The sequence below is a fragment of the Ursus maritimus genome, unplaced genomic scaffold, assembly GCF_017311325.1.
Source record: "Ursus maritimus isolate PB19 unplaced genomic scaffold, ASM1731132v1 scaffold_9, whole genome shotgun sequence".
NCBI lineage: Eukaryota > Metazoa > Chordata > Mammalia > Carnivora > Ursidae > Ursus > Ursus maritimus.
In genome coordinates this window covers 52,604,006-52,629,534 of record NW_024427107.1, presented here as the reverse complement: position 1 = coordinate 52,629,534, position 25,529 = coordinate 52,604,006, and the positions used below count along the sequence as shown (strand labels likewise).

The following is a 25,529-nucleotide window of genomic DNA, read 5'->3' as shown; positions in this document are numbered from 1 at the left end:
ATGAGGGCTTATAAAAGAGGCCCCACAGAGCTCTCTAGCCCCCAAAAGGTGCCGATCTATGAGAAAGCAGGTCCTCACCAAACACCCAATATGCTGGTATCATGACCTGGGAATTCCCAGGCTCCAGAACTGTGAGATATATGTGTTTGTTGTTTATAAGCCACTCAGTCTGTGGTGTTCTGTTTCAACAGCCCGAATGGACTAAAGGACTAATGGTATCTATCTGTCTTCTTATGTAAATGCAGAAATGGCCATTCTCTCTTCTGGTTACTTACCTGGATAGACAGTTCTGAGAACTTCAGGCTTAGGGGGTGTCTTGCAGCATATGCTATTTTCTGTGACATTCAAAATATCACAGGCTTGACCTAGAGAGAAGCAAGGTGCAGAGCTATTACAACAGAGCTCCAGAAGGCAAATCGCAATCCACTTATCTGGAAGTACTTTCTGATGAAGACCAAGTTGCACAAGCAAGAAGCAAAGCCAGGGCTTCTTCATATCCTTTATATGTGCTCCGTTAAAGCTTATCACTCATTAATTGCCATACTTTTACACGGCAACGTCTTCCTGGCAAAACATCACAAGTCTGAGTTAGGCAATTTTGTGATTTCTGAGAAACAAAATAAAAAACTTGATAAAACTATGTCATTGTTAAAGATTTCACTTCTAAGTCCAGAGGGAAGCCTTATATTTTGTTCCCTACAGAAAAGTTGCTGAATAAATCCATGATGTCCAAAATTCGATCAAGGTAGGGAAGGTCATTTTGACCGAGTGGGAAGATCCTCACTATTATATTCATCTTCCATCTCCCTTTTGAGCTGCACGGCTCCTTACCTTGAACAGACCTAGACTAGATACATAAAAATAAGCCTTATGCACATTTGTAAAAATATAACACATCAATTAATGCTCTTTCCAAGGCCAATATCCTCGGTGATTCCTGATGATGTCCAGATAAGTCACAATAAATGAAAAGGGAATGACAGGAATACCCCCAAATACTTAAAATTTTCCCATAACTAACCAACCCATTGAGAATTAACAACAGTTCAAACATTTAAAAGTTTGTTAAATAAAGGATATGTGTGTCTCAAAGTGTGGTGAGGATTTTGTGGAAGGCAGCCACACCGACACCATACAAATGCCCTTTGGTGATGACCTCGGAGCCCAAGTCGTAGTCATGTAAGGCTCTCACTGGAAGAGCCCGCACTGGAAGGTCCCAGTGGGAAAAGTATCATGCCTCAGCACCAAATGCCCATGTGAAAATACTCAGCTTTAAATTTAATACATTAATTGAAAAAAGACTATTATTCTTCTTACAAATTACTAAATAAAAGCCAGGATTTGTTCTTCTAACGTAATATATTAAAAGTCATAAAAAATACCTCCAACGAGAACTCTGACAGGGAAATCTGTCTGATCAAAGAACCGTCCACTTATCATTAGCATGGTGCCACCTTGAATGCTTCCTCGTGAAGGGGAAATCATAGTGACCTCTGGAGAGAGGGAGGAGAAGCACATTAAATAAAATGTCACGAATATTACATATCAACCCAAATGCTAGATTTTTATCAATTTCCAAGTTACCTAGCCTTAACACATAGCACATCATAGGTAGTGGGTGGACTGAATGAATGAACGGGGTGTTTCAATTTTGTCTCTGATACAATCCTGCAAAGAGGACAATTAGCATGGCTTTCACAGAGCCCTACATCTCATGGGGACCAGGTTTTAGTGATGACTGGTATTAAGAGGCTGGTAATGGAGGATGCAGGAATTAAGGAAAATCTGGGAAGAGTATAAATGTTTGATTCCAAAAGAAAACACAGGAAGGCAGGAGAAGAGTCTCTTCTCCCGTATGCTCTTAAAGAATAAATCTTTCTTCTATTTCTGGGCCATCTTATACTTTTCTCATTTAGTAATACATTAACTATGATTGGAAGTCTTCTGGTTTCATATATAAAAGTTTTAGGTATATTAGTAAAATAGCCCAGTGCATGATGTATTGTAGATTCTTATTAAAATGTATTCTTATTAGTTCTACCTATCAAAGTTCCATGTATTTTTACATATGAGTTGCACATTAAATAGAACAAGCCATGATATATCATATTTGATTGATTCCAAGACACTTTTTTTCACATTTGAACATCTTTGAAATCTGAATGTGCACTCTATCACTCCTGACCGAGAATGAAGCATAATTTTTCCAGAAGGATTTGTGTTTGCTTCCAGCATTCTCCTAGGAGTCTCCCAACCTTAGATCTCTATAAGTTAAAATAAATAATAATCTGCCTGGGTGTTCTTTTGGACCACACTGAGACCATAAATCTGAGAGAGTACTGGCTTGTAGTTTAAATTGACAGTGGAGATTTTTTTTTTCCTCCCTCGACCAACAGCCCAAGTGGAGACATGCAAGTTTCTCTTCTGTCTCTTTTAGAGTAATGAGCTGGTTTCTCAATCAACCTTATATTAAAAAGATAGTTTTCTAGGTCCTAGCTTAATGTTAGAGCTTCCTACTAGACTCCCCATCCTTGGTGTTTTTCCTTTTCAGCAGTACCTAAAATAATATAGGATGCCTTAAGTCCTTATTGTCGTTGCTTTGATGAAATGAAGTACACACATCTGTCTCTCTCATTCTTTCTCTCTCTCTGTCATACACACGTACACACACACACACAGTGAGAGGGCTCACATACCTGCATATGTTTGAAACATTGAAATTTTATTTAGAGAAGAAACAAAATATGCCATTTTTTGTGGGAAACTCCTGTGTTAAAAAAAAAAAGTAAAAATCCTTACTTTAAATATGAACTTTATTTTGGGAAAATGTTATTATTTTAGTGATATAAATCATGTCATAATTTGCAAAGGAGCGGGACAGAAAGTTTGGAGAAGGTAAAAATGTTCTACATCTTGATACAGTGACTGGTTACATAAATATAAAAGTATACAAATACTCAAATATTCATTGGTCAGAACTTACTGAACTGCACACTTAAATCATATACATTTTATTATTATTATATGCAAATAATACCTCAATATAGAATTCATATTAACAGAAAAAACAGGGTCACCTTTCATGAAGGCTTTCGTGTTAACCACCCCCCACTCTCCTCTCTTATAACCCATTGAGCATCAGAATAACTAACATTACTGAACACTTATCAGATATCATGCTAAAGTTTTTAAGCTTTTAACCTAAGAGTTTTTTAAGCTTTTAATTTATTATGCCATTTTATCCTAACATCAACCCCATGAGGCAGGTACAACTCAGAATATCTATTTATCTTACTCAAGATCACAAAGTGGGAGGAACAGAATTCGAAGCCAGGCAATTTGAGTGCTGAGCCCTGGCTTCTCACCTCTGTCCTACACAGTTTTCTCCTGCCACTAATCTGCGTGAGAGTACAATGAATGAAAGCAGGTTAACAATAATCCACCACACTTAAATCACTAAGGGTGATTTATAAACATAGAACCTACTCGTATTTTTTGATGGATACAGACTTGCCATTCCATAGTCTAGAGAGCAAGGAAGAGAGGAATCTGATCCTAGAAATTAAATACTGTTTCCTTAATTACCTCAATGAAATTCGTAATAGAGAAGTTAAGAAATTCAAATGTTAAGACTCAAAACCCATTCATTATGTTTATAACACACTGAACTAGAATCTAAAAGGATAATGCAAATCTTGTGGTTGAGACCAACCGTAAACTCCTATTAAATCTAACCCAACCATTATAATGTGCATTTGTAAGACTCAAGAGTCTCTGGAAATTCTGTATGTTAAATTGGTTACTTAAGAAGTTCATACTGGATTTATATTTGTACGTTATGAGCCTTTCAGTTGATTGCTCAAAGATCTGAAATGATGCCAGCTCCAACAATATTGTCTGTGGTCAGATTCTGCATCTGAAAAATTAACCCTGCTTCTTAAGTTGGTGGGAAAATTGCCTCCTGAAATAAAATTTGAATGCAATTTATTTGGTATGACACTGAGGTGATTTTCACTAATTCATTGATAATGACTAGGCATTTCTCAATTAAGTCAGCCTCATCTGAACCTTATCAGTTTGGAACAGCTGTTGTTTGAACTTGGGATAATAGAGAAGGTTAGCTATTAAAAGAAATACAGAATGGGAGCCACAGTGGTATTTAATTGGTTCATTTGATATTCAGGAATGCTCCTGAAGTTTGTAAAATATGGATTTTTTAATTTATAAAATGATTTAACATTTTTTAAATGCCATGTAATCATGAAACTAGGCTTTTAAGTAGTAAATGCCACATTTTTAACAGTTATCTTAAATTCTTAAAACTGTTTTATATAGAAACACAGTTTCCTCAATTCTGAAACATTAATACAAAAGAACAGCCACTGGCTTTAGAAAAAGAATTATAAGTTAAGATCACAAAATCAACTATTTTAAGATGTATTTTTGCTTATATTATGTGCAGATTTTCTGGCTTTTTAAAATGGAAAGTTTCAGGGCATGTTAATGCAACACATTGATTTAAATATCCTGATCAATCACACTCAAGCTTGATCACTCAAACCTTTTTTTGGATAATTATTTCTTTGAGAAATACATGATGGATTTGGTAATTAATACCTTTCATACAGACTCAGAACTAAGAATTCATCTTTTTCACCTGAAGAAGAATGACAATGAGAACATTAAAAAAAAAAAGCATATATAGTTCAGGAAATCATTTAAAACTCAATAATTATTACTTCTAACATGATTTTCTAATATTTCCAATAAAATCCAATTGCCCCAATCGTATCAAGTTATATGTATGTAGGTCATGTCCTTGCAGAAAATAACTGGTAAATCATCAGACTCTAAGTCATTTGCCCCATGTAAATCACAAAGGTGAATCTTAGTACCATTTACATACCATCCACTATGGTTTGCCCTTGAATTATAATATTCTTCCTGGTTTTGGTCCAGTCTATATTGGACTATTAAAAAGTATGCAACCTAGTCATCATCTTGTTATAAACCTATTGCCTCTAGGTGTCTGGAACCAGAAGATCTTTAAATACAATGATACTGGATTTGGACTCACCACCTCAATTGCAGCTGCATGCATGCAGGGACCAAATATCATCTTTCTCTTGCAGTCTATGAGCACTAGCCAGAAAAAACATCTACCATGATTGTAATATTGCCATTCTTCTCAATCTTTTTAGTCTTTTTCAATCTTTTCTAATCATTCATCTCTCTTCAGAAACAAAAAAATCAACAGACATATCCTATTATTGATCTACTACAGCTTTATTAGTATTGGATGGTGAAATATTGTGATTTATTTAGATTTCCATTAACCAGTTCATTTTCTCATTGGGAGACACTATGACATTTTGGGCAGAATAATTCATTTAGGTTTGGAGCATCTCGGGCCATCCCACAAAAGGCCATTAGCATGCCCTAGATACTGTGACGGCCAACATGCCCCCCACACGTTTGCAAATGCACAGAGAAGTGGGGTAATCCTGCCATGGTTAAAGAGTCCTGTGTCAGGATGTTAAGTAGTGAGGAGATGTGGTTCTGTGGCTGAACCCCTCCACCACTCTTGGCAGAGCACTGGAATGATATGCTCAGGGTCTGGAGCTGGGCCGTGTGTTCACACACCAGCACTGCTTCCAACTAGCTGAATACCCATGGGCAAATTATTCAACTTTCCTGAGTCTCATTTCTCCCAGGGTGCAACACAGGGGGGATGATAACACTCAATTTTATAGGTTCTTTGGGAGTCTTCAAACAGACAATATATGTAACGTGCTCAGCACCATGCTTGCCACTAAATGTTCTTTATTATGATTGTCTATGATAGAAGGTTTGCAACATGTGTTAAGATTTGCATATTCTGATATTTCTATAAACATATGGTAATCTTTCTTAGTGAAATTAGGATGTAGGCTATCTGCAACTAATTTCTAGCTTAATTAAAAATGGTGAATTAAATTTATGAACATATGGTGCTAAGATGGACAACTGTGAGCTGTAAATACTATCTTTCATCACTCCATATGTCTTGATACTTTAAATGAACACCTTTATCAGGTAATACTAACCATGGGATTTTATTTATTCTTATATTAGCTCAAATCAAAACTGAACTATTTAGTTATCAAAAGAATTACAATTAAGTCAGAGAGCTGTAAGACATAAAAGAACCCCTTCAATATCATAATCAAAGATTTATTTGCTGTTTTAGGTAACGCTACATTTCCCAACAGTTGAAATGCTGTGTCTGAGGCACAATATAGAGAAAGGGAGTGATAGACCTCTTAAATGTTAATTTGGAGGAAGAAAGTGATTAGATTTTAATCTCTGGACCTATAGCACAAAGTAAATATATACTTTTATTTTATTTACCCAGTTGAATCAATTATGAAAATTATTATTTACAAAATGACCTACCTTCCATAATCACTATCCAAGATGAAGCTGACATTGTGATGACCTGGAATTAATTAAAATACGCAATTCATTAAATTCCCAATCACAGGAGAACAAGAACTATATATTATAAAGTTGATTTAAAAGCAAAGCAAAGCAATTTAAAATTAAATCTGTAATTATACAACCATTTATTAATCCTCAAAGGCATGACAATGAACTATTTGAAAGAAGCATCTAGTATTTTAAAATACCTGTACTAAGATGTCTCAAGATTATAACTAGAAAAAACTTGACAAAATAATGAATGAAGAACGATAAAAACACTATATATCTAACCATCTGCCCTCAAATCTCTTTCATTCATTCAACAGCTACTTCATTACCTAGCTACTGCTGGGGGTTGGGCGATGTAGGGTGAGGACTTCTTCTCCTATCTGAGCATATGGCGCAGGGGGGATACAGTCAGCCAAGAGCAGTGACACAGAACTAAAAACTGTAATTAAGCTATCAAAGAAAAGGAGAGTGAACTTTGAGAGCGGAAGGCAGGGCATCAGGGAAGGCTTTTTTGACAACACGACATTTTATCTGAAATTCTCAGGATGGGAGGCTTGCAAACTTTCTGAGACAGAATGAAGTGTAGCCCATTCTAGAACTAAAAGATTATGATGGATGCTAGCTGAAGCTATTGCAATAATCCTTTCACAACATATGTAAATCAAGCCATTGCGTTATATGCCTTAAGCTCATACAGTGATGTATGTCAATATAAAACTGGAAAAAAAGAACTGTAAGATTTATGTGCCTGGAGTGCATAGAGCAAGGGGGAAGAAAACGACATAAAAATAAGGCTACAGGGAAAACAGCTAAATTAGTAATGGAATTTTCTGGATGAGAGAAGAAAGGAAAGAAAGAAAGAAAGAAAGAAAGAAAGAAAGAAAGAAAGAAAGAAAGAAAGAAAGAAAGAAAGAAGTTTGAAGAAGCTTACCTTAAATGTACACCTTAGGAAAAGGATAAGTCATACATGCTTACGTGAAACTGAAAAGAAGCCAAGGTGAAGAGGAAATGTTAATTTTAAAGAAAGGGATGAAGGTGCCGGGGAGGTCTAAGAGAATGCAAAACAAGGAAACAGAGTCAGGCATTTCTGAGAACTATGAAGAACGGTGATCAGCACTTACCAATGTAAGTTCCGGTCGTTTTACAAATCATAGAACCCATGTCTCCGTTTGGATGGTCTAATTTTAGACCGTACCTAATAAAATACATATGTTAATTTCAAAGTTTCTATTGACACTAAAGTTTTAAAATACTATGCTTCCCTTAAGTATCTGTATAATAAAGATGCATTTATTGTCAAATAAATAAATAAACAAACAAACAAAATTAAATAAAATACTGTATTTCCCTTACAAGCACCTTATGGACTTTGAATATGTATCAGGCTAGAAACTGTAACTGCAACAAAAATTTCTGTGAAATGAAAATATTTTCCAGTCTTGGTTGCAGATACTTGCATAAAATTTCCTTTACAATTAAATATTTTATAGTTAAGTTGGCTAATCCCCATGATATTCCTTTTCAATATTTTTAAATACTACCAAGTGAAACAATTATTTGATAAAGTTATTTCTCAAAACATCTAAAAACATAATAATCTAAGCAATAGTTTATATCGTACTCTACTGGAGACAACAGGGGCTCTCAGATTACATCTAACTATATAAATGATTGCTAATTTACTGTATAAAACATTATAATTTATACTGTATTTTAAAGGATTCAGCTATACAGTATTGCTAGGCATTACTACTTAACCTGTTATGTTTATATCTACTGTTTATCTTCTAAAGAAAATTATTTGAATGACTTACAAATTATCAGACTGTGGTATGAGAAGTTCACAGGGCATTCCTCCAATATAAACTCTGTATAAATATTTTATTGGAAAAGATCAAATTATGTTTAGTAAATCATTTCAAAATGCTCTCCTCCCACCAAGCTCACTAACACCTTATATTTTTCTCCCAATCACTTATTATTATCCATCATGCATTTGTTCAACAAACATCTATTTTATTACATATTATGTTGCAGTCTCTGCTGTAGATACTGGCACACATCAGGGAGGAAAATAAAAATCCTACCCTTGTAGGACTGACATTCTAACTGGGGGAGACCTGATAATAGACACGATAATCGTAGGATATTTGGAGTGTTAGAAAGCAATATTACCACAGGAATAGAAAACGTGGAAACAGATAATGGGGATCCTTCCACCTGCAGGTCAATTAATTCAAATACAAAACAGAATTTTATGTTTTGTAACACAGGGTAAGTTTTAAACTACAGTAGGAATTAAAGGAGGGCCACAGCAGAAGGCCCACAGAGTAATTAGGAGGAAGAGAACAACTAATATTCTCAGTGCCATTGAAATGGAAATCCCAAGCTGAGAAGATGCAGGGTCTGGCTGCAGGGAAACATCCCCCCTTGCACTTCCCCAGCGGACCAGGTCGACTCCTGCTTTAAGGAGGATAGAACATGATGCTATTGGAAGCTTTTAGGTGGGACCCAAAGGTACTGTGTTCTTTGCCACACTCAGAATAAACCACCCAGCTTCTGTGCCAACAAATCCCAGATTCAAAGTAACTGCAGATACAAACCTGAACTCATAAATTAAAAGAACTTACATTTGCAGAGAACTTTAAGCTTTTTAATATACTTTACACACAAATCCTTTCATTTATCATTACATTAGGTTTGTAACGCAAGTACACTGAATTACTGTACCCACTGTTGAGATTTATGGATTCGTATTCTCTTCTAAACTCGTATTCTCTTCTAAATTCTCGTATTCTCTTCTAAACTCCTGCTTTCTTGCACCTAATAATAAATTTAGTGGCTAACCCAGGCACTTACTATGTTTAATCCTTACAACCATTTTACCCTTCCATTTTATAGATGAAAAAACTGAGGCAGGAAGGTTAAGTAGCTTGCTCAAGCCTACAGCCAGTAAGGAATAGAGCAGACTTCGAATCCAGACAGCTGGGCTCCAGCAGGTGCCCCTACCCAGGCCCAATAATCCCCACAGTGGTCTGGGTTTGCCTATAAAGGCAATACTACTTTATTTGGCCTTAAATATATATATTTTTTTAAGGTTTTCTCATTTTATCTTTTAGACCAAAATCTCCTTAGAGGGCACCAAGCCCTCTGGTTATTTGCATATCCTCTATAATTTGTATCTGGTCTGAGTTTGGAGATTAGGCTGAATTGACAAGACTTGTGAGAAGCAGAAGCAGCTTGAACACCCTGGGGTCCTGAATTCCTGCCCAGTTTATGGCCCATTGCTCCCTGCTAACAGGATTCAGGCACAGTGAAATACCTGAAATGCCTAGTGTCACAATTAAGATACCAGAGATGGGATAAACACAGTTGTAACAAGGCCTTCACTTCTCGTATTAATAGATGAGTGAAAGTTTTTCTGTGTTTATATACAGTATCTCAGGGTTTCAGAGTACATGGACAGGGCAGCCTGATCTCTGAGGTCCCTGCTGACTGCAATCCTGTGATTTCACGAAATAATTCTATCCATCCCTTTATATTGAACAGAAGTGAATTTCAGTTACAGTCGGGGGCAGGGGGAGGAATCTCCTTAAAGATTAAGCTTTTATTTCCTAGCATTATTATAGCAAAGGATGATTTAGAAAACCCCATCTAAGATTGGATTATAAACCATTCATAACATTCAACTATATGGAAGCAAACAAAATCTTTATTTATGCTAAACGTCTATCTAAAATGTTAAATGTTTGTTTCTCTATTCAGTACCTACAAAACGTAAGGAATCAATATGAACATTTCCAGAATATTATAGATGCATACAATTGTGACTTAATGGAGTTCTACCTCATAGAATGCCACCTAAATTGCCTTTATTCCATTTAGTAAAACCTTTCAAATTATTTGTTTTACAAAATTATATACACATATGTGTGTATACATATATATGTCACCTTTTTAGTATTTAAAAAAACTCTCTAACTGCTCTATGAACTGTTATCTAATTTATCTATTTATCCATTTTACACCTGTATTTAATAAGCATGGAGCCTTTTGAAAGCCAATTCTGTACTTCCTTCTATAGGGAATGAATAGGACTTTCAGTCTTTCAAGGCAGGACTAAGATAGTCGCACCGATGCTACAGAAAGATTAGTGACAAAGCGAGTAGCTTCTGATCCAAAATGTGGACAATTATTTTTCGATATTAGGTAAGTAGCCAGGGTTACCATCTGGTCCATAGCTGGTAAATGGAGGAACCAGTGTTCAAACCCAAGGCTGTTAACACGTTATTGGCCATTTTTAGTTTCAGCACTCTCCCATACACCACGGTGTAGAAGAAAAAAGGCCAAACTGCAAGTCAGGAGACTCCGGTTCTCGGATCTTGACTAAGCTATGGACCTCCAGGCTACACAGTGACATATATATGCAACATGAGGCAGGTAGATTAGGTAACCAAGTTATCCAGTAATGAAGTTCTATGACTAACCCAATTACTATTGGGTTTGCCTCCTTGGCCTTCTATTAATAAAATCTATTACAGAAAACAAAAGAATTACATCAGGCCAAAAAAAGAAAGGCATATTGGCCACTGCTTCCATGTCAATGAATCATCCAACAGTCTACTTTTCTTCCTATAGTATGGCTGAAAATACACTGGTAAATCCCATCACATTACAGTGATTTTTAATATCACTGAACCCATTATTTTTGGAATACCATATCCCACCTCAGTGATAAGAATATGTTTCCACATCAAAAATTTACCTCAAAATCCTAACATTTTTCCCATTTGAGCTTAATGCAGTATTACTTCCATAGACATCAGTGAAGATTCTGCCTTGGATAGTTATTAGTGTGCCTAAAACAAACAAGCAAAAAGTTCTGTGTGAGATGATCTACCCATACACTTAATACCAAAACACTAGAGGTATTCCTGATGAAATCAGGACCCAGACACTTATATCCAAAGTTCATCACTATTGTTTAACACTGTTCTGAAAGTTCTAACAAATACAATAAAACATGAGTGAGCATGCATAGTAATAAATATTTGTAAATTAAAGAAGTTTTTCATGGAAAACAATGAATTATTCAATATATATTGCTTGGGTCATGAATGATATTGAAAAAATAAGTAAGATCCCACTTTATTTTATACCAAATAAGTAAATAAATCCTAGGGGATAGAAATTAAATATAAAAATAAAACCATAAAAACTCTTGAAAATAAGTATAAATTTCTATAATATATAATTGAGGTGGTTTGGCCTTCTACAGCATAAAAATGAAGGAAGAAATAACAACAGTTAAAATCTACAGATTGCATTTAAAAAATTAAAAATGTCTGAATGACAGGAAAAACCATCAATAAAATCTAAAAGCAAATGGTAAATTAAAAAAATATTTCCCACATATATGACATATAAATTATTAATATCCTTAAAATATAAAGAATTCTTATAACTTAATATGGAAAAAATTGACTACCATTAAATTAAACCAAGCAGATGAACAAGTAATTTATAAAAGAAGAAAAACAAAGGGTCAATAAATATATATAAATAAGTAAATTTAATTGCATAAATTAAGAATTGGAAAAATTAGAAATAAGCTACTATATTTTTCATATAAATACCCGAAAAAAATTAGTTCCTAAAATTGTCAAGGTTATAGAAAAGGGCATTCTCACATATTCCTTTTGGGATTATAAACTGGTATAATTATAACTATAATGAAGTGGAAGCCAGCTTAATGTCCAATAGGGGGATAGTAAAATACTTCATAGCAGATTCAGATGTAACTACTGAAAATCAATTTTTGAAATAATATTACTGTACAATCAGCAATATGCTATTTATAAATTATCAGATATAATAAATTTATATACTAAAAATTAAATTAATGACCATAAACCAAAAAAGATATTATATCAGCTGTCATATAACAGACCTGGAGTTCCAGATAAAGGTGTGATGCTCTTTATCGTTGGGGTTCTGAAACTTTTTGCCTGTAAAATAATACTGTCAATGGCTCATATCTCTGCTTCTTACATTATTTACATTGAAATAATTCTAAATATGACTGTCAAAATACCTTCTTTTACATATAAAAAATAAAGTTTAGAATATTATTCTGCTTATTCAAGATCTTTTCCTTATCCACTAAAAATTCTCTTTTGTTTCAATATTTTTAGTTTGGAATTTTAATGTTCAATGTTTGTTATCAGTGTAAGTCAAACCCTAGTAATAAGGCTCTCTGGTAACAACTTTTAGGAATTTGGGGGAATAAAAAAAAAAGCCTTCTTTTATTTAAGCCTATGAAGAAAAAATAACAAAGCACATTTCAAAACAGAAGCAAAACCTAGGAAAAGTCCATCAATGTCAGCTTTAGTAATGAAGCTAATGATAATTTTCTAGAGCAATGCAGGTATGATTCTTAAGAATTGTGACACCAAATGGGAAAGGGGAGAAAGGAGAATCTCAGGGAGCACAAGAAAGGGGACGGAAACTCTAATACTTTTGATAGACAACATAATTTTAAAAAATATATGGGGTGGTCCTCAGAAGAAATGTATTATTGTAAACATCTACATATAAGGTAACTTTTGAATGACTTCTATGCTATGGGCAGTCATATTTTATCTCATTGCATTAGAAATTATAAAGAAAGGAAAAATAGTTATGATTCTATTTAAAATGAAGGTGAGTGCAATGAAGATAAGAAAAGGAAAATCAAACTCAGAAATGGAGAAAGAGAAAAAATAGTGTGAGCAAGAAAAAAATTTAATGCATAAAAGTTCACTTCATTAATAAAATTAATTCAAAGAGGGAAACCAATAAGAAATGATAAAAGAGATTCCACTACCATAGGAGATAATTAAAACTAAGTGAAGTTATCCTTTGCTACATGCTAGTATATTTTTTAATGTGGAAATAGATAATAGTCTGTAAAATTAAAAAAAATAAAAGCCCAGTTTAGCAAAAAAGTAAGCACAAGATCGATCATCTGGAAGTGAAAGAGGAGATCCCATATACATTGAAGGTGCATTCCCAGCTGTTGATGCGACCTCTGCAGGTATTACTTTCTGTAATAGGAACCCCATCCACACTGACTTTCACAGTGTAGGAATCTTCTGGCATTGCTCTGCAAAGCAAATGAAGAACATGTAAGGAATGCAATGACCCTTTTACTTAATGTATACTATTAAGGAAAAATACTGCCCCAGACTACAAGTCATTTTTGAAAAAAAAAAAAAAAGTATCTAAAATTCTAACTGATGTACAGCAAAATTCCATTCAATATTATTAGAATTCTAAATTACTAGAATTCCATTCTAAATTATGGAGGATCTCCATCCTGAAACCTGGACTGCAGATTCTAACAATATGGGCCTCAGGCAAATGCTTATTCGAAGTGCACTGCTGCTTATTGAAAAGGAAAACAAATGCAATAACAAATGGAATAACCACTTAAAACAGTAATACATCACCTTGGTACAGTTATGTTATGCTTTGTTTTTTTTTAAAAGTTCTGATCAAACTTCTCTCTAAGAAAGCTTTTGCTGCTGAAAAACAGCCAATAAGCTTAATGCAGATGAAATCCTCTGGAATATGTGCTACCTGTTTTATTATTAAAAGTTGCCGTTTAAAATGATTAATTTTTCCTGTAAGTTGCTAATAACAAACATCATTTTGGTCTGATAGAAAAGAACCTGAAATGTCACTATACAAAATGATCATCTGTAATCGTAATGATTATGTCAAGATTTTGAACGAAATTAATCAAACTGGACAGGAAAGCATAATTCTGATATTTTGAGGAGCATCATTACAATTTAATAGTAGCCATTTATCTTCTGAAATAGATCAATAACGATAAGATAATAGCTCTAATAACCTGGGAGAGGATACAGAGTTTCTTTTATTGTGCCAGTATGTGGAAAGAGCACCACGACTAAATATAGTAAAGCTATAAAATAAATAAAATAAATAAAATAGAAATAAAAAATAGCTGATCATCAGAAAATATTATTATAATAGAGTATATAAAAAACTATATAATACTAATATGTATCTGACAAAATGCTCTTATTAAACATACTATAAAACATACCTGGTATAGCATGTAATTTGAGTTGAATGACTTGAATCTTTTTCTACATCACAAGCAATTGATCGGAAAGAAGAAACTAATTGTACACTGTTTCCCAACTCAGCATTACCAACTCCATAGTTAAACTGGTTTGCTTGAGCAAAACCTGGAAAAGTAAGAACACTGAATTATTATTAATAGAATTCTGTTTTCAAAGATCTAACAATTGTCATTCAGTATTGAATCATCAATAAATAGTAAGGAATAGTACTGAAGTAAGCAGTTAACCTATTTAATATTTATCCCTATGATTGTAATCCTCTTTGGAAGCACAAAAATTCACCTTCAATCCATTTACTCACAAAAGTAATGCTTGAGAACCTATTATTTGCCAGGCGCAGAATTAAATAGCTTATATTGCAGTGGTAAGGTGTGGAGGGCTGGAGAAAATAGACTCTCCCCCACTGCTCCCATCAGATACTATGTCTGCTGAGGATAACTACTATGAAGAAAAGCAGGCCAGATGTGATAGAAAGAGTAGGTGAAGGGGACACTGTTCTATAAGGGATGGGATCTTTACCTTGAGTTCCTAGAAAGCAAAATCTGAGGCGAGGACTTGTAGCATGTGGTTTATTTGAGTGGTGACCCCTTTGGGACAAAAGAGAATAAGACCTGAAGAAAGAAAACCTGGGCTGTGAGCACAGCTGGAGCTCAATCTTGCTGGAAACTTCCAAGGAAAACATGGACTGCCTCTCGGAATCAAAGAATCAATGGCAAGAAACATTTCTTCATCAAATCCTGTCCCCATTAGTTGAGGGTTCTCGGGGAGGGGGGGAATAGCTTGTCCTGCACTTTCAGGCTGCACATATGCCCATACGCCACAGGGGTTCCAAGGTCCCAAGTCACTGCATCAGTGAAACCCTGGGACAGTAGACAAAGACATGCCGTGGGAACAGAAGGCAAGAGCTGCAAGCATAGACCGAATCACAGTCTATGGGGGACTATCTGCTATGGCTGTGGCTAGAATTAGAGGTGAGAACAAGGGACTGTGAAGCTGAGTATAAAAGGCATCTCTAGGGGCGCCTGGGTGGCGCAGTCGTTAAGCGTCTGCCTTCGGCTCAGGACGTGATCCCGGCGTTCTGGGATCGAGCCCCATATCAGGCTCCTCTGCTAGGAGCCTGCTTCTTCCTCTCCCACTCCCCCTGCCTGTGATCCCTCTCTCGCTGGCTGTCTCTGTCAAATAAATAAAATCTTAAAAAAAAAAAAAAGGCGTCTCTTATAGCCGACTCCTCACACCATATGGACACGCTCATGCCCCACATTTTAAATATAATCCAGTATCAAGTCTCCAAGGTGGTAACCAGCCAAAAGCTCTGCTAAAGATTTAATATAAGACGGTCAGCAGGACAAGATACAACTGGTCCTGAGGTTACAATGAATAGTCACCGTACTCCCTCTTTACCACCTATTGTAGATTTCCTTACCCTTAACCAGCACTTAAGCAGATGGAGCAACACCAGACTTCATCCTGAGGGTCTGAGTCCTTAGTTGCTTTACCCTTGTCGGGTTGTGGTTGCCACAATTGCCTATTCACAGTCATCACTGCACATGGAAGCCAAGAGATACCCCATGAATACCCTCAATTCCAGACATATTCTTCCCTATCTCCATTAGGTAAAGCAAGCCGACCTCCTCATGATCATCAAAACTGATTCTCTCTGGTAGGCTGCTAATTATGTTTGATGAATTCAAACTGATCAGGTGTTAGTGGTAATTTCAGTTCCATGGAAGCTATATAGGGATCCCTGGCAAAAGCATTCTCTCACCAAAAACTCAGACCCCAAATCCAGCAGAATCTAAAACTGCGAGGAGAGAAGGCACAGATGTAGATTCCCTATCACTGAGAGTGATAATGGCCGAGAATCACCGTTCATTTCCAGCTCCATGTGTTCTGTCTATTGGGAAACAGTAGCGTGTATCTGCCATGGGATCAAGGCATAAGGCATATGATGGAGGCCAGCATCCTATCTCGCAAGATGTTGTTCCCAAGCTGGGATCTTAGGCTTGTCTTTTATAGACCATTCCATCATTCTACTAGGTCACATGTTTCAGAGTGACACAGGCTTTTGGTCATGTGCCCATAATCACAAGTTTTTCACTATAAAATGCATTCCTTGTTCTGAGGCACTATTTTATGGAATCTCCTGGCAGTAATCCAGACTCTGGAATCCCTCAGAAGATGGGGCTGGCAAAGGCACTGAGGATAGAGAAGGCAAATCTGTATCTGGAGTAAGTATCTGTTCCAGCAATAATGTATCTCTGTTTTTCCATGAGAGAAGGGGAGTAATGCAGTCAACTTGTCCCTAAGTAACTGGTGGACTTCTTGAGGGATGGCCCCTATTGAGGGCTCAGTGTTGGTCTTTGCTAGTGGCAGGTCAGGTATTCAGCAATTGCAGTGGATAGCTTAGCCTTGGTAAAGGAAGCCCATGGTGTTAACCCATGCACAGCCTTCACCTCGTGGCCCCTCTGTTCCTGGGCCCATTGAGGAAGCCAAAGCCAATGAGGAAGCATTGAGGTAGCCAAAAAGAAAAGCTCCTGGATGAGTCATTCAATCAGTCTGGTTTTTCTGTTTCCTCTGTGGGGATCCTCTCTTGTAGGAGTTAACGTGAGACATAGATCTGCATGCTTTGTGCTCATACCATGAGTATCTTCACACGTCTCTTTCCAAGACTTTCTGGTTTCTGATTTCCCAATCCTATTCCTGGCATATAGGTAGCACGTGACGTAAATGCTCAAGGAAACTTTCTGGAAGGAGTAAGCCAGGAGAATATCTATGGCAAGTGCATTTTAGATAGAGGGAACACGCTGGTCAGGGCCCTGTGGTAGGAGCATGTTTCTGGATTCAAGAATTAGCAAGCATGGTTGGAGAAATATGTCTGAGGAGAGTGGTAGGAGAGGAGACCAGAAATTGAGGCATTCAGAATATTTTTATGAGTGAGGAAGCACTGGAGGCTTCATAACGGAGGAGTGGCATGATGTGACTTACACTTTCCAAGATTCACTAGCTGCTGTTGTGAGAATACAGACGAGGGGCAGCAGAGAAGTTGCTGTTTCAGTGAGCCATGGATACATGATTGGCATGGGCTCAAGAGAAGACTGGAGGATAATCAGTAAAGAGAACAAATACTGGTACCTTTTGGGGGAGTTTTATATCAAGGGAAGCAGAGACATAGGTGGTAGTTAGAAGGGTAGTTAGAAGAGGAAGCTTGATGATTTTGCTCCCGCTTTTTCTCAGGTTGGTGAAATAACAGTATGTTTGCCTGCTAATGGGTGTGATTCAACAGAACCAGAGAAATGGGTGATGTGAAACAGAGCAGAAAATTATTTTTTAATTGATGAAAATTATTTTAGTCTTACTTTAAATACATGAAAATTCTAAACTAGATTTGGAAGTAGTTAAATATCCATTAAGTAATTTATGCCACATAAAAGTATTTCATATTGCTGGAACAACGTTCAATTTCAAAACAAACCCAAGAAATAAAACCTAAGGTTAAGATTAATTGGGGTATTGTTCTATTGATTAAATCCTATAATTAAATATTCTCCTAGTAAAAATGTTTAAAAGATACTTAATAATATTCTAATATGCAGAGTAAATCTAGGAAGTTGTCAATGTCATAATATTTTCTGGGATAAAGTTAAGTTAGTAAATAAACAATTTTTGCCTCGATCACTCCAAAATCTAAAATTCCTAAAATCTGAGTTCTAAAAGTATGTGCATTTTTAAATGTTACTTTTCTCTATATATCGCAAGTGCTTAACATTAAAACACCACTACAGCCAAATTGATAACTAACAATGTTTTTGAAATTATGAAAATTTTTCCTTTGCATCCATGTTATTAATGTAAATTTATAAGCTATTTGAATTTCAGAACTCAATTACCTACAGTGCATACTGTCCTACAGTACAATAATAAAATCAGTAAGCCAGGAAAAATGTTAAACCCAAAGATGTAGATTTAACTCTAAATTCTATGTATATATATTATTTATGTTAGAAAAAATAAATATTAGGTATTTACTTTCAATTTTCAAGTAGTTTTGCAGTGTGTTTCAGAGAATAATCACTACTACCTTATGTGCTCACATTAAATAACCTTTAAGAGTTGAAGTGGCTGAACTGGGGTTGCTAGATATCTGTGGTGTGATTGCTTTTTAAATTATTGAACATTTTCAGTGTTCTAAAAAGGTCCATTAAAAACATGAATATTGCCTAGTTTAAGGACTTCACTGTGCCAGATGTTCATCAAATGCCAAAGCCCTTAAAACTCCAGCCCTAGTAAAGCTGCTTGTTTGGGATGGTGCTCTTTAAAGGAACCCTAACATCCTGGATTCGAATCCCAGCTCTGGCATGTCCTTGCTGTATGAATCTGGACATTCAAATTTTAGATACAAACTCTCTCATCCTTAGCCTTCTCATCAGAAAAATGACCAGGGGCATCCGGGTGGCTCAGTCGGTTGAGTGTCTGCCTTCAGCTCAGGTCATGATCCCAGGGTCCTGGGATCAAATCCTTGCTCAGCAGGGAGTCTGCTTCTCCCTCTGATGCTCCCCCTGCTTGTGCTCTCTCTCACTCTTTCTCTCTCAAATAAACAAATAAAATCTTTTAAAAGAAAGAAAGAAAGAAAGAAAGAAAGAAAGAAAGAAAGAAAGAAAGAAAGAAAGAAAGAAAAATGACCATAATTACCTACTTATTGGATTGTTAGGAAGACGAAATGAGGATTCTATATATTGCATAGCATGGTGTTTGGCTCATATGTTAAGAGCTTGGTTGGTATTTGCTCTTATTATCGGTCACAAAAATCCTGAAGTTTAAGTTCGGTGTTGATATCCCTTTTTATAAATTACACAGAACTAATAAGTGGGTGGCTAGGATTCAAATCCAGGTTGTAGGTGTCAACCTGGCACCTGCGATATTCAGAGAAAACAATATTTAAAAACATACGTTATAAAGCTATTTGCCATTACCATATGTAACTTCCTCCAGACCCTATGTTCTTAGCTCTTCTCCCATCCTTTATGTGTAGAAAAAGTAAGCAGAAACTCAACAAAGGTTAGGGATTTTAGTAAACGCCACGTTCTTTCTCTCCCCTTAAACCATAACCAAACAGAACTCATCCAATATAGGCTAAAGTACAAATATAAGCATTGATTTGACATGTGAGAGATATTTGCATTGAATCTGAAGTTTTGATTCTAGGACAACAGTTACCGCTAAAACAGAATTTTGAAAAGATACAGGAAAACACAGAAAAGCAAGTTACTTGTAAACCTGCTCTTTCCTTTTGCCAACTTCTGCTTATCTTTGGCGTTCATGTTGAGTTTGAAATGCACAGAACAGCTGCTGGCAACTAACTTAAGTATGGAAAGTTTCACTTGTGGGGTGGCTCAGGATGTGATACATGTATTTATTTTCCTATTAGGCACATGTCCCAAAATTGATATGGTAACACAGATCTGTTCTTCAGCATTCCTGAGACAAATACAATTGTAAAAAATAAAACCAACAAAAGATATTGTTTTTTTGCTTAGGAGTTGTTCTAATGTCATATGTATATTTAATGTCACATACATATATTTAAGGTCATAGATGTATGTCATATATATTTTTACATCATATTTATGTCATATATATATATATAGACCTATCTCTCAGGAGTAAAAACATGAGCCAAATCAATAAGATTTGTAAATATTCTCACTACAAATATTGCTCTAAAAAAACCTATAAAAACAGTTTTAATTTTTTAACTAATTCCAAAGAGTTAAAAAGCAACACAAAGGAATCACCTCTAAAAATAATTTCAATATAAAAGTATAATTCTAAATAAAAAGTTGGCTATAAAGAGAATACTTCTGGAAGTACTCCAAAGCACAAAGATTACAGGAAGGGTTGGGTGTACCCTGGAAACAGAAGAGGTTGAAGCTTCAGATGGAAATTCCTGGCATGTTGATGTATTTTTTTCTTTTGCAGAAAAGCTGGAGACAAGACTTGCCAGGCACGCAAACCTGGTTCTCCTGATAGCAGCCTGGGCTGCTATCATGGAAAATGTCAGTGTTGTTAAAGCCAGCAGTCACCATGAACCATGCAGGCTGTTTGGATTTCTCTAGTTAAAAAAATGCAGGGGTGAGAGAGTACAAACCTATTCAAAAAGTTGTAACATTAAAAACAATGAGAAGGAAAAGCACAGTGTGAGGAAGGATGATTCCTAAAGAATGAAAGCAAACCTATAACATATATGAAAAAAAATGCAAAAAATAAAACAAAATAATAAAAATAAAATAAGATAGCTCTAATTTATGGAACAGATAGTATCTATGGGTAACTTAGATACATTGTCCTTTTCAATAGTCACAATAGCCCCAACAGGTAGGAATTAATATCCCACTTTACTGATGAGGAAGCCGAGGCTTAGGGGAGTAACCTGCCCCAGTCACAGGGTAGGAAGGGGCAAGGATGGAACTGAAAGCAGTCAGACTGGATCAAAGTCCCTGTGTTTTCCATTACATTATAAAAACTATACAATTCAACACTTCAGTTAGACAAAGACATATGTAATAGGGAAATATCTAGGGGAAAAAAAGCCAAAAGTAAAATACTACTCCTTCCATCTTACTGATTTTTTTAAGTAAAGGGAACGATTAAGAAAGACCACCAAGAAATACAGATATAGAGTTAGAAACACTCCAGAACTAATAATCAAAATAATAACACTCCTCATTAAACTGGTCCTCTTACATGGAGACACAATCATTTCCATGATCATGGAAATAAAGTGCTCAAAACACTTAAACTTGGGCATCGTAACTGTAAAATTATAGATCTTTGGCTCCTGAAGCACAACCTTTAGAACAAAGTAATCCAGTAGTAAATTTGTGCTGTAAAAGTGATTACGATGTGTGGAAATAGCCAAAAGTCATGTGGCTACACCAAAATATTAGCAGTAGATTTTTCTAGAGGGTGGAATCTCAGAGAACTCACTTTCTAAGTCAAACATTTATATAACATTTGATTTTTGCAACATGACTTTTACAAAAATAAAACATCTTATAGTCTTATGGGACCAACATTTTTTTTTTAAGATTTTATTTATTTATTCGACAGTGTTAGAGACAGCCAGCGAGAGAGGGAACACAAGCAGGGGGAGTGGGAGAGGAAGAAGCAGGCTCACAGCGGAGGAGCCCGATGTGGGGCTCGATCCCATAACACCGGGATCACGCCCTGAGCCGAAGGCAGACACTTAACCGCTGTGCCACCCAGGCGCCCCTTATGGGACCAACATTTAAGTAATCAACTAGCGGTTACAATTCCATTTAGAAAATGTTCTTGTGTGATTAATAAATTAGCTCTGCACGCAATTCTAAACACGACGTATGGGTCAGAGACAGCATTGATGGATTATGTGAATGTAGTTCCTCCAAATAAATTTTGTTCAAGTACTGCATTCATGTAGCTTTGAAGGTCTGGTATGTTTTGTGAATTTATTACATTGCTCTATATACATTCTGTATATATCATGTGCCCTAAAAAACTACATAAAATAGTACTTAGACTCAGCCTCTGAGAAAGACATATGCTAACACATTTCTAGTCACCTACAGTGTGTGGTTAAGGCAAGAAGAGGGAAGACAAATCACGGTGGGGATGCAAGTATCTACCATTCCAACAGGATTTAACTATTCTATGATCCTCCGTCAAGAGCATTCAGAAATTGAGACAGATGGGAAAACTAGAAATTCACCATGATACCAGTGACACATGATACACTGTGACTCAGAAAGTCCATGAAAGAGCAAAGGTTAGAGCTAAATTCATAAAGATGTTCTTCCAAAATGCCTTAAGGATAGAATGCTTTGTTTTGTATTTATAACTAAGGGCCATCTGGGTCTATGTACTTAAACTCAAGCCATAGTTCCTGGATCAGAAAAAGTTTAGGTCTCCAGGCAGAAAGAAATAGCTGAGTGGTTGTTTTGTTTTGTTTTGTTTTGTTTTGTTTTGTTTTGTTTTGTTTTGTTTTGTTTTGATCTGGGCATTTCTCTCATGGCTTTTAAATCAAAAACCTAATAGCTTTCAAGCACACTATCTTAACAGCAATTTACAATATAAGGTAACTATGAATAAAGACACTTTTAAAATTGTCTTTAACAAATACATTGCCTTTGGGTGTTTAACTCTAAACAACAACAAAAACAACTAAACTTTAATCCAAAATATATTCTTCACAATTTAGAGACATAAACCATTTTAAGTGTATCACTGAGAGACTGAAATCAGCAGAAATGTTACTTGGAAGTATTGAAAGACATTTCAATGTATCTGACGGAATACTTAAATATCTTGCTCTGCTGATTCTAAATCCAAAAACTTCACTTCTCTTTTTATTTTATAAACAAATAATAGCTTTTTGTATTTAAAAAATTTTTTTCTTTCCTATCCTTCAAAAATTCATAAACTGAAAACTATTATTTAGATTGTGAAGACCTTAGGGCTGAAAGAACCACGTATTTCTACTTAATCTTAGGAAGAGTTGCTCATAAATTAATTCACTGCTTGCCTACTATGTTTCCTTCCAAGACCAGGCAAGGAGAAAGCGTCACACATAACCCCTGCTTTGATGAAGCATTTGATAAGGACTGGATGGCAGGAGAAGGGATCCAAAGTTTTGTTTTCAATTGCCTTTCTGCCTTCATTACCATTCTATTTCTCCATCCCTCCCTTTTATTGAACATTCTACCTCCAAGGCTCTCCAAATGTTATATTTAATATAAAGATAAATCTTATTAGACCCATGAAGAAAAAAGCAAATAATTGCAAAGTTGGGCTGAAGATGTTTCTTTTAGTTCAGTCATTATAATCCAGATCTTGGGAGTTAAATTAAGCAAGTAATTACAATATGAATTCAGATGATCAAGTTGGTAAAGACTCTTGGGGATTTTGTTAGCTGTCAAAGGGGTAGAGTTTTACTACTCTGGCCAAATGGAGAAACAACTCTTGTGGATTTATTTTAAGCCATAAATTTCTAAATGTGAAATAGTCTTTAAAGTAGTTCAACCTTGGCCAAGGGGGGGAAAAAGGTAACCATACCTTCTCCTTTGATAGTCAGCCTTGTTGCTCCATTTATGCTGCCATATTTAGGTATTATTTCTGTGACTTTGGGAATGATTTTAGAGCCATCTGAAAGATATTACAATACAGTAAAGGTAAAATTGTTAAGTACTTCAATTCAAGCATCAAATTTGGTACCACGTCTTACAATGTTGTAAGAAAAACATCCTGAAGGTTATAGGACTGAAAGTAAATACACCCATATTTTATTTGTGGTTCTTCTACTAACCAATGACTTGACAGGGAAATAAGTCATTAACTTAACTAATACTCGTTGGCTTTATGCAAAGCGGTGCCTTAGGTGCCACAAAGGGCAGGAATAATACATGATCATTTTCATCATTCTTACCTATCATATTATAAAACATTTATTAAACTCTTAATTTCTTGTAGTGCTCAACTAACTGCAGTTCTATAACTATAGTTAGCAGCCGACACAGCAGCAGACAAAGCTGGTAAAATAACACTGTGGAGAAATAAGTCATTCATTATAAAAGCACATCAGAAATGCAAAGAATCAATGAAAATGAAAAGAATAGTCCAGGTACAAAAGCTAATGGTGTGTTTTAAGAAGAAATTGTTTTCTGTGACACAGTAAGACTTTAGGAAAGATAATTTCTGGGATTTTTAGCCTCCTGATGATAGTAAATTCTTACCCTAATGGTCACTATTTCATTCAATGAACAGTGTAAGGGTCCTGGGGATATAAAAATGTAACAGTCTCGACTTTCCAAAAGCTTAGCTTAGACAGTACAGAGTGACAAGAGAGCACAGGGTTACCATGGGTTACCAAGAAGGGGCATTTCATCCACACTGCTTGGGTCCTACTGGCTTCTTGAAAGAAGGGGTGTCCCTGCTGCATCTTGGAGGGCAAATATGAATAGCTAGACCAGATCAACTATGGGAGAGATAAAGAGTTCCAGAAAGAGGGAGGTGCCTATGCAAACACAGGAGTGAGTGAGCTGCTTCTCTGAAGAACTGTAAGTATGCTTTAAAACAACTCAAAGATACACAGTGGCTAAAAGAGTTCATTTTCTGCTTCAACTGTACAAATCTGGTAATTACTAGATTTAGTAACAATTCTCAAAGTAGGTGGAAAAATTAAAGTGGACACAAAAAGAAAAGCTATAGAAATTACTGTTTGAAATAGATGTATGAGAAAAGGTTAAAGCAATTACAATCATATAGTTCATTCCTGCCTGTAAGAAGTTTAGCATGGACTTCAAATGTCTCTGTACTACGGGTCAGACTTTGCCAAGAGCTCCAAGGCTGATCCTGCTTCCGGTACATTGACAACTTGGAGCAGCCCACAGCCAAGAGCAGGAAACTCCAGCGAGGCCCCTGGATCCTATCTCCAAGACCATGCTGCTCCCCGCCTGCCTATCTCAGGTTCATCCTCCCTTATCTCCACCGACAACTCCAATTTCTTATCTTATCAGTCTCTTCCAACCCTCTCCTGGGTATTACTTTGAAGGCAGAGGGCAGCTGCCCCTTAAAGTGACTGACACCAGCCACAGACACCCATTCTTGTCTTACTGGGGGACACTGCCCTCCCTTCGGTGGGGAAGGTACCCAAGAAAAGAGAGGACTCAGATTGTGTCCCCCACCTCCACCCCCAGCAAGGTTTCAATGTTTTTTTTCAATTGAGTCACTAGCGGGTGGGGGCCTTGAGGTTCCATAATTTAAGCAGTAACTCTTACGACTTCAGAATAATCCCTCTTTTCTTCTTTCGGGATGTGGGTGCGTGTATATGTAGTGTGTGTGTGTGTGTGTGTGTGTGTGTGTGTGTGTGTGTGT

General features: G+C 36.0%; 1 protein-coding gene across 1 annotated transcript in view; it reads right to left on the bottom strand.

Moving 5' to 3' along the window:
• The window catches only part of PKHD1L1 (PKHD1 like 1), a 148,927-nt gene that overhangs the window by 122,872 nt on the left and 526 nt on the right, over positions 1-25,529 (bottom strand). Inside the window, exons 2-12 of the mRNA XM_040626062.1 lie at positions 23,712-23,801; positions 14,585-14,729; positions 13,507-13,615; positions 12,422-12,479; positions 11,237-11,330; positions 8,286-8,339; positions 7,593-7,666; positions 6,436-6,478; positions 2,697-2,767; positions 1,383-1,493; positions 276-365 (exon numbers count right to left, since the gene is read on the bottom strand). Of these exons, the coding sequence (XP_040481996.1) occupies positions 276-365; positions 1,383-1,493; positions 2,697-2,767; positions 6,436-6,478; positions 7,593-7,666; positions 8,286-8,339; positions 11,237-11,330; positions 12,422-12,479; positions 13,507-13,615; positions 14,585-14,729; positions 23,712-23,801 (939 nt within the window). The remainder of the gene's footprint in view (positions 1-275; positions 366-1,382; positions 1,494-2,696; positions 2,768-6,435; positions 6,479-7,592; positions 7,667-8,285; positions 8,340-11,236; positions 11,331-12,421; positions 12,480-13,506; positions 13,616-14,584; positions 14,730-23,711; positions 23,802-25,529) is intronic.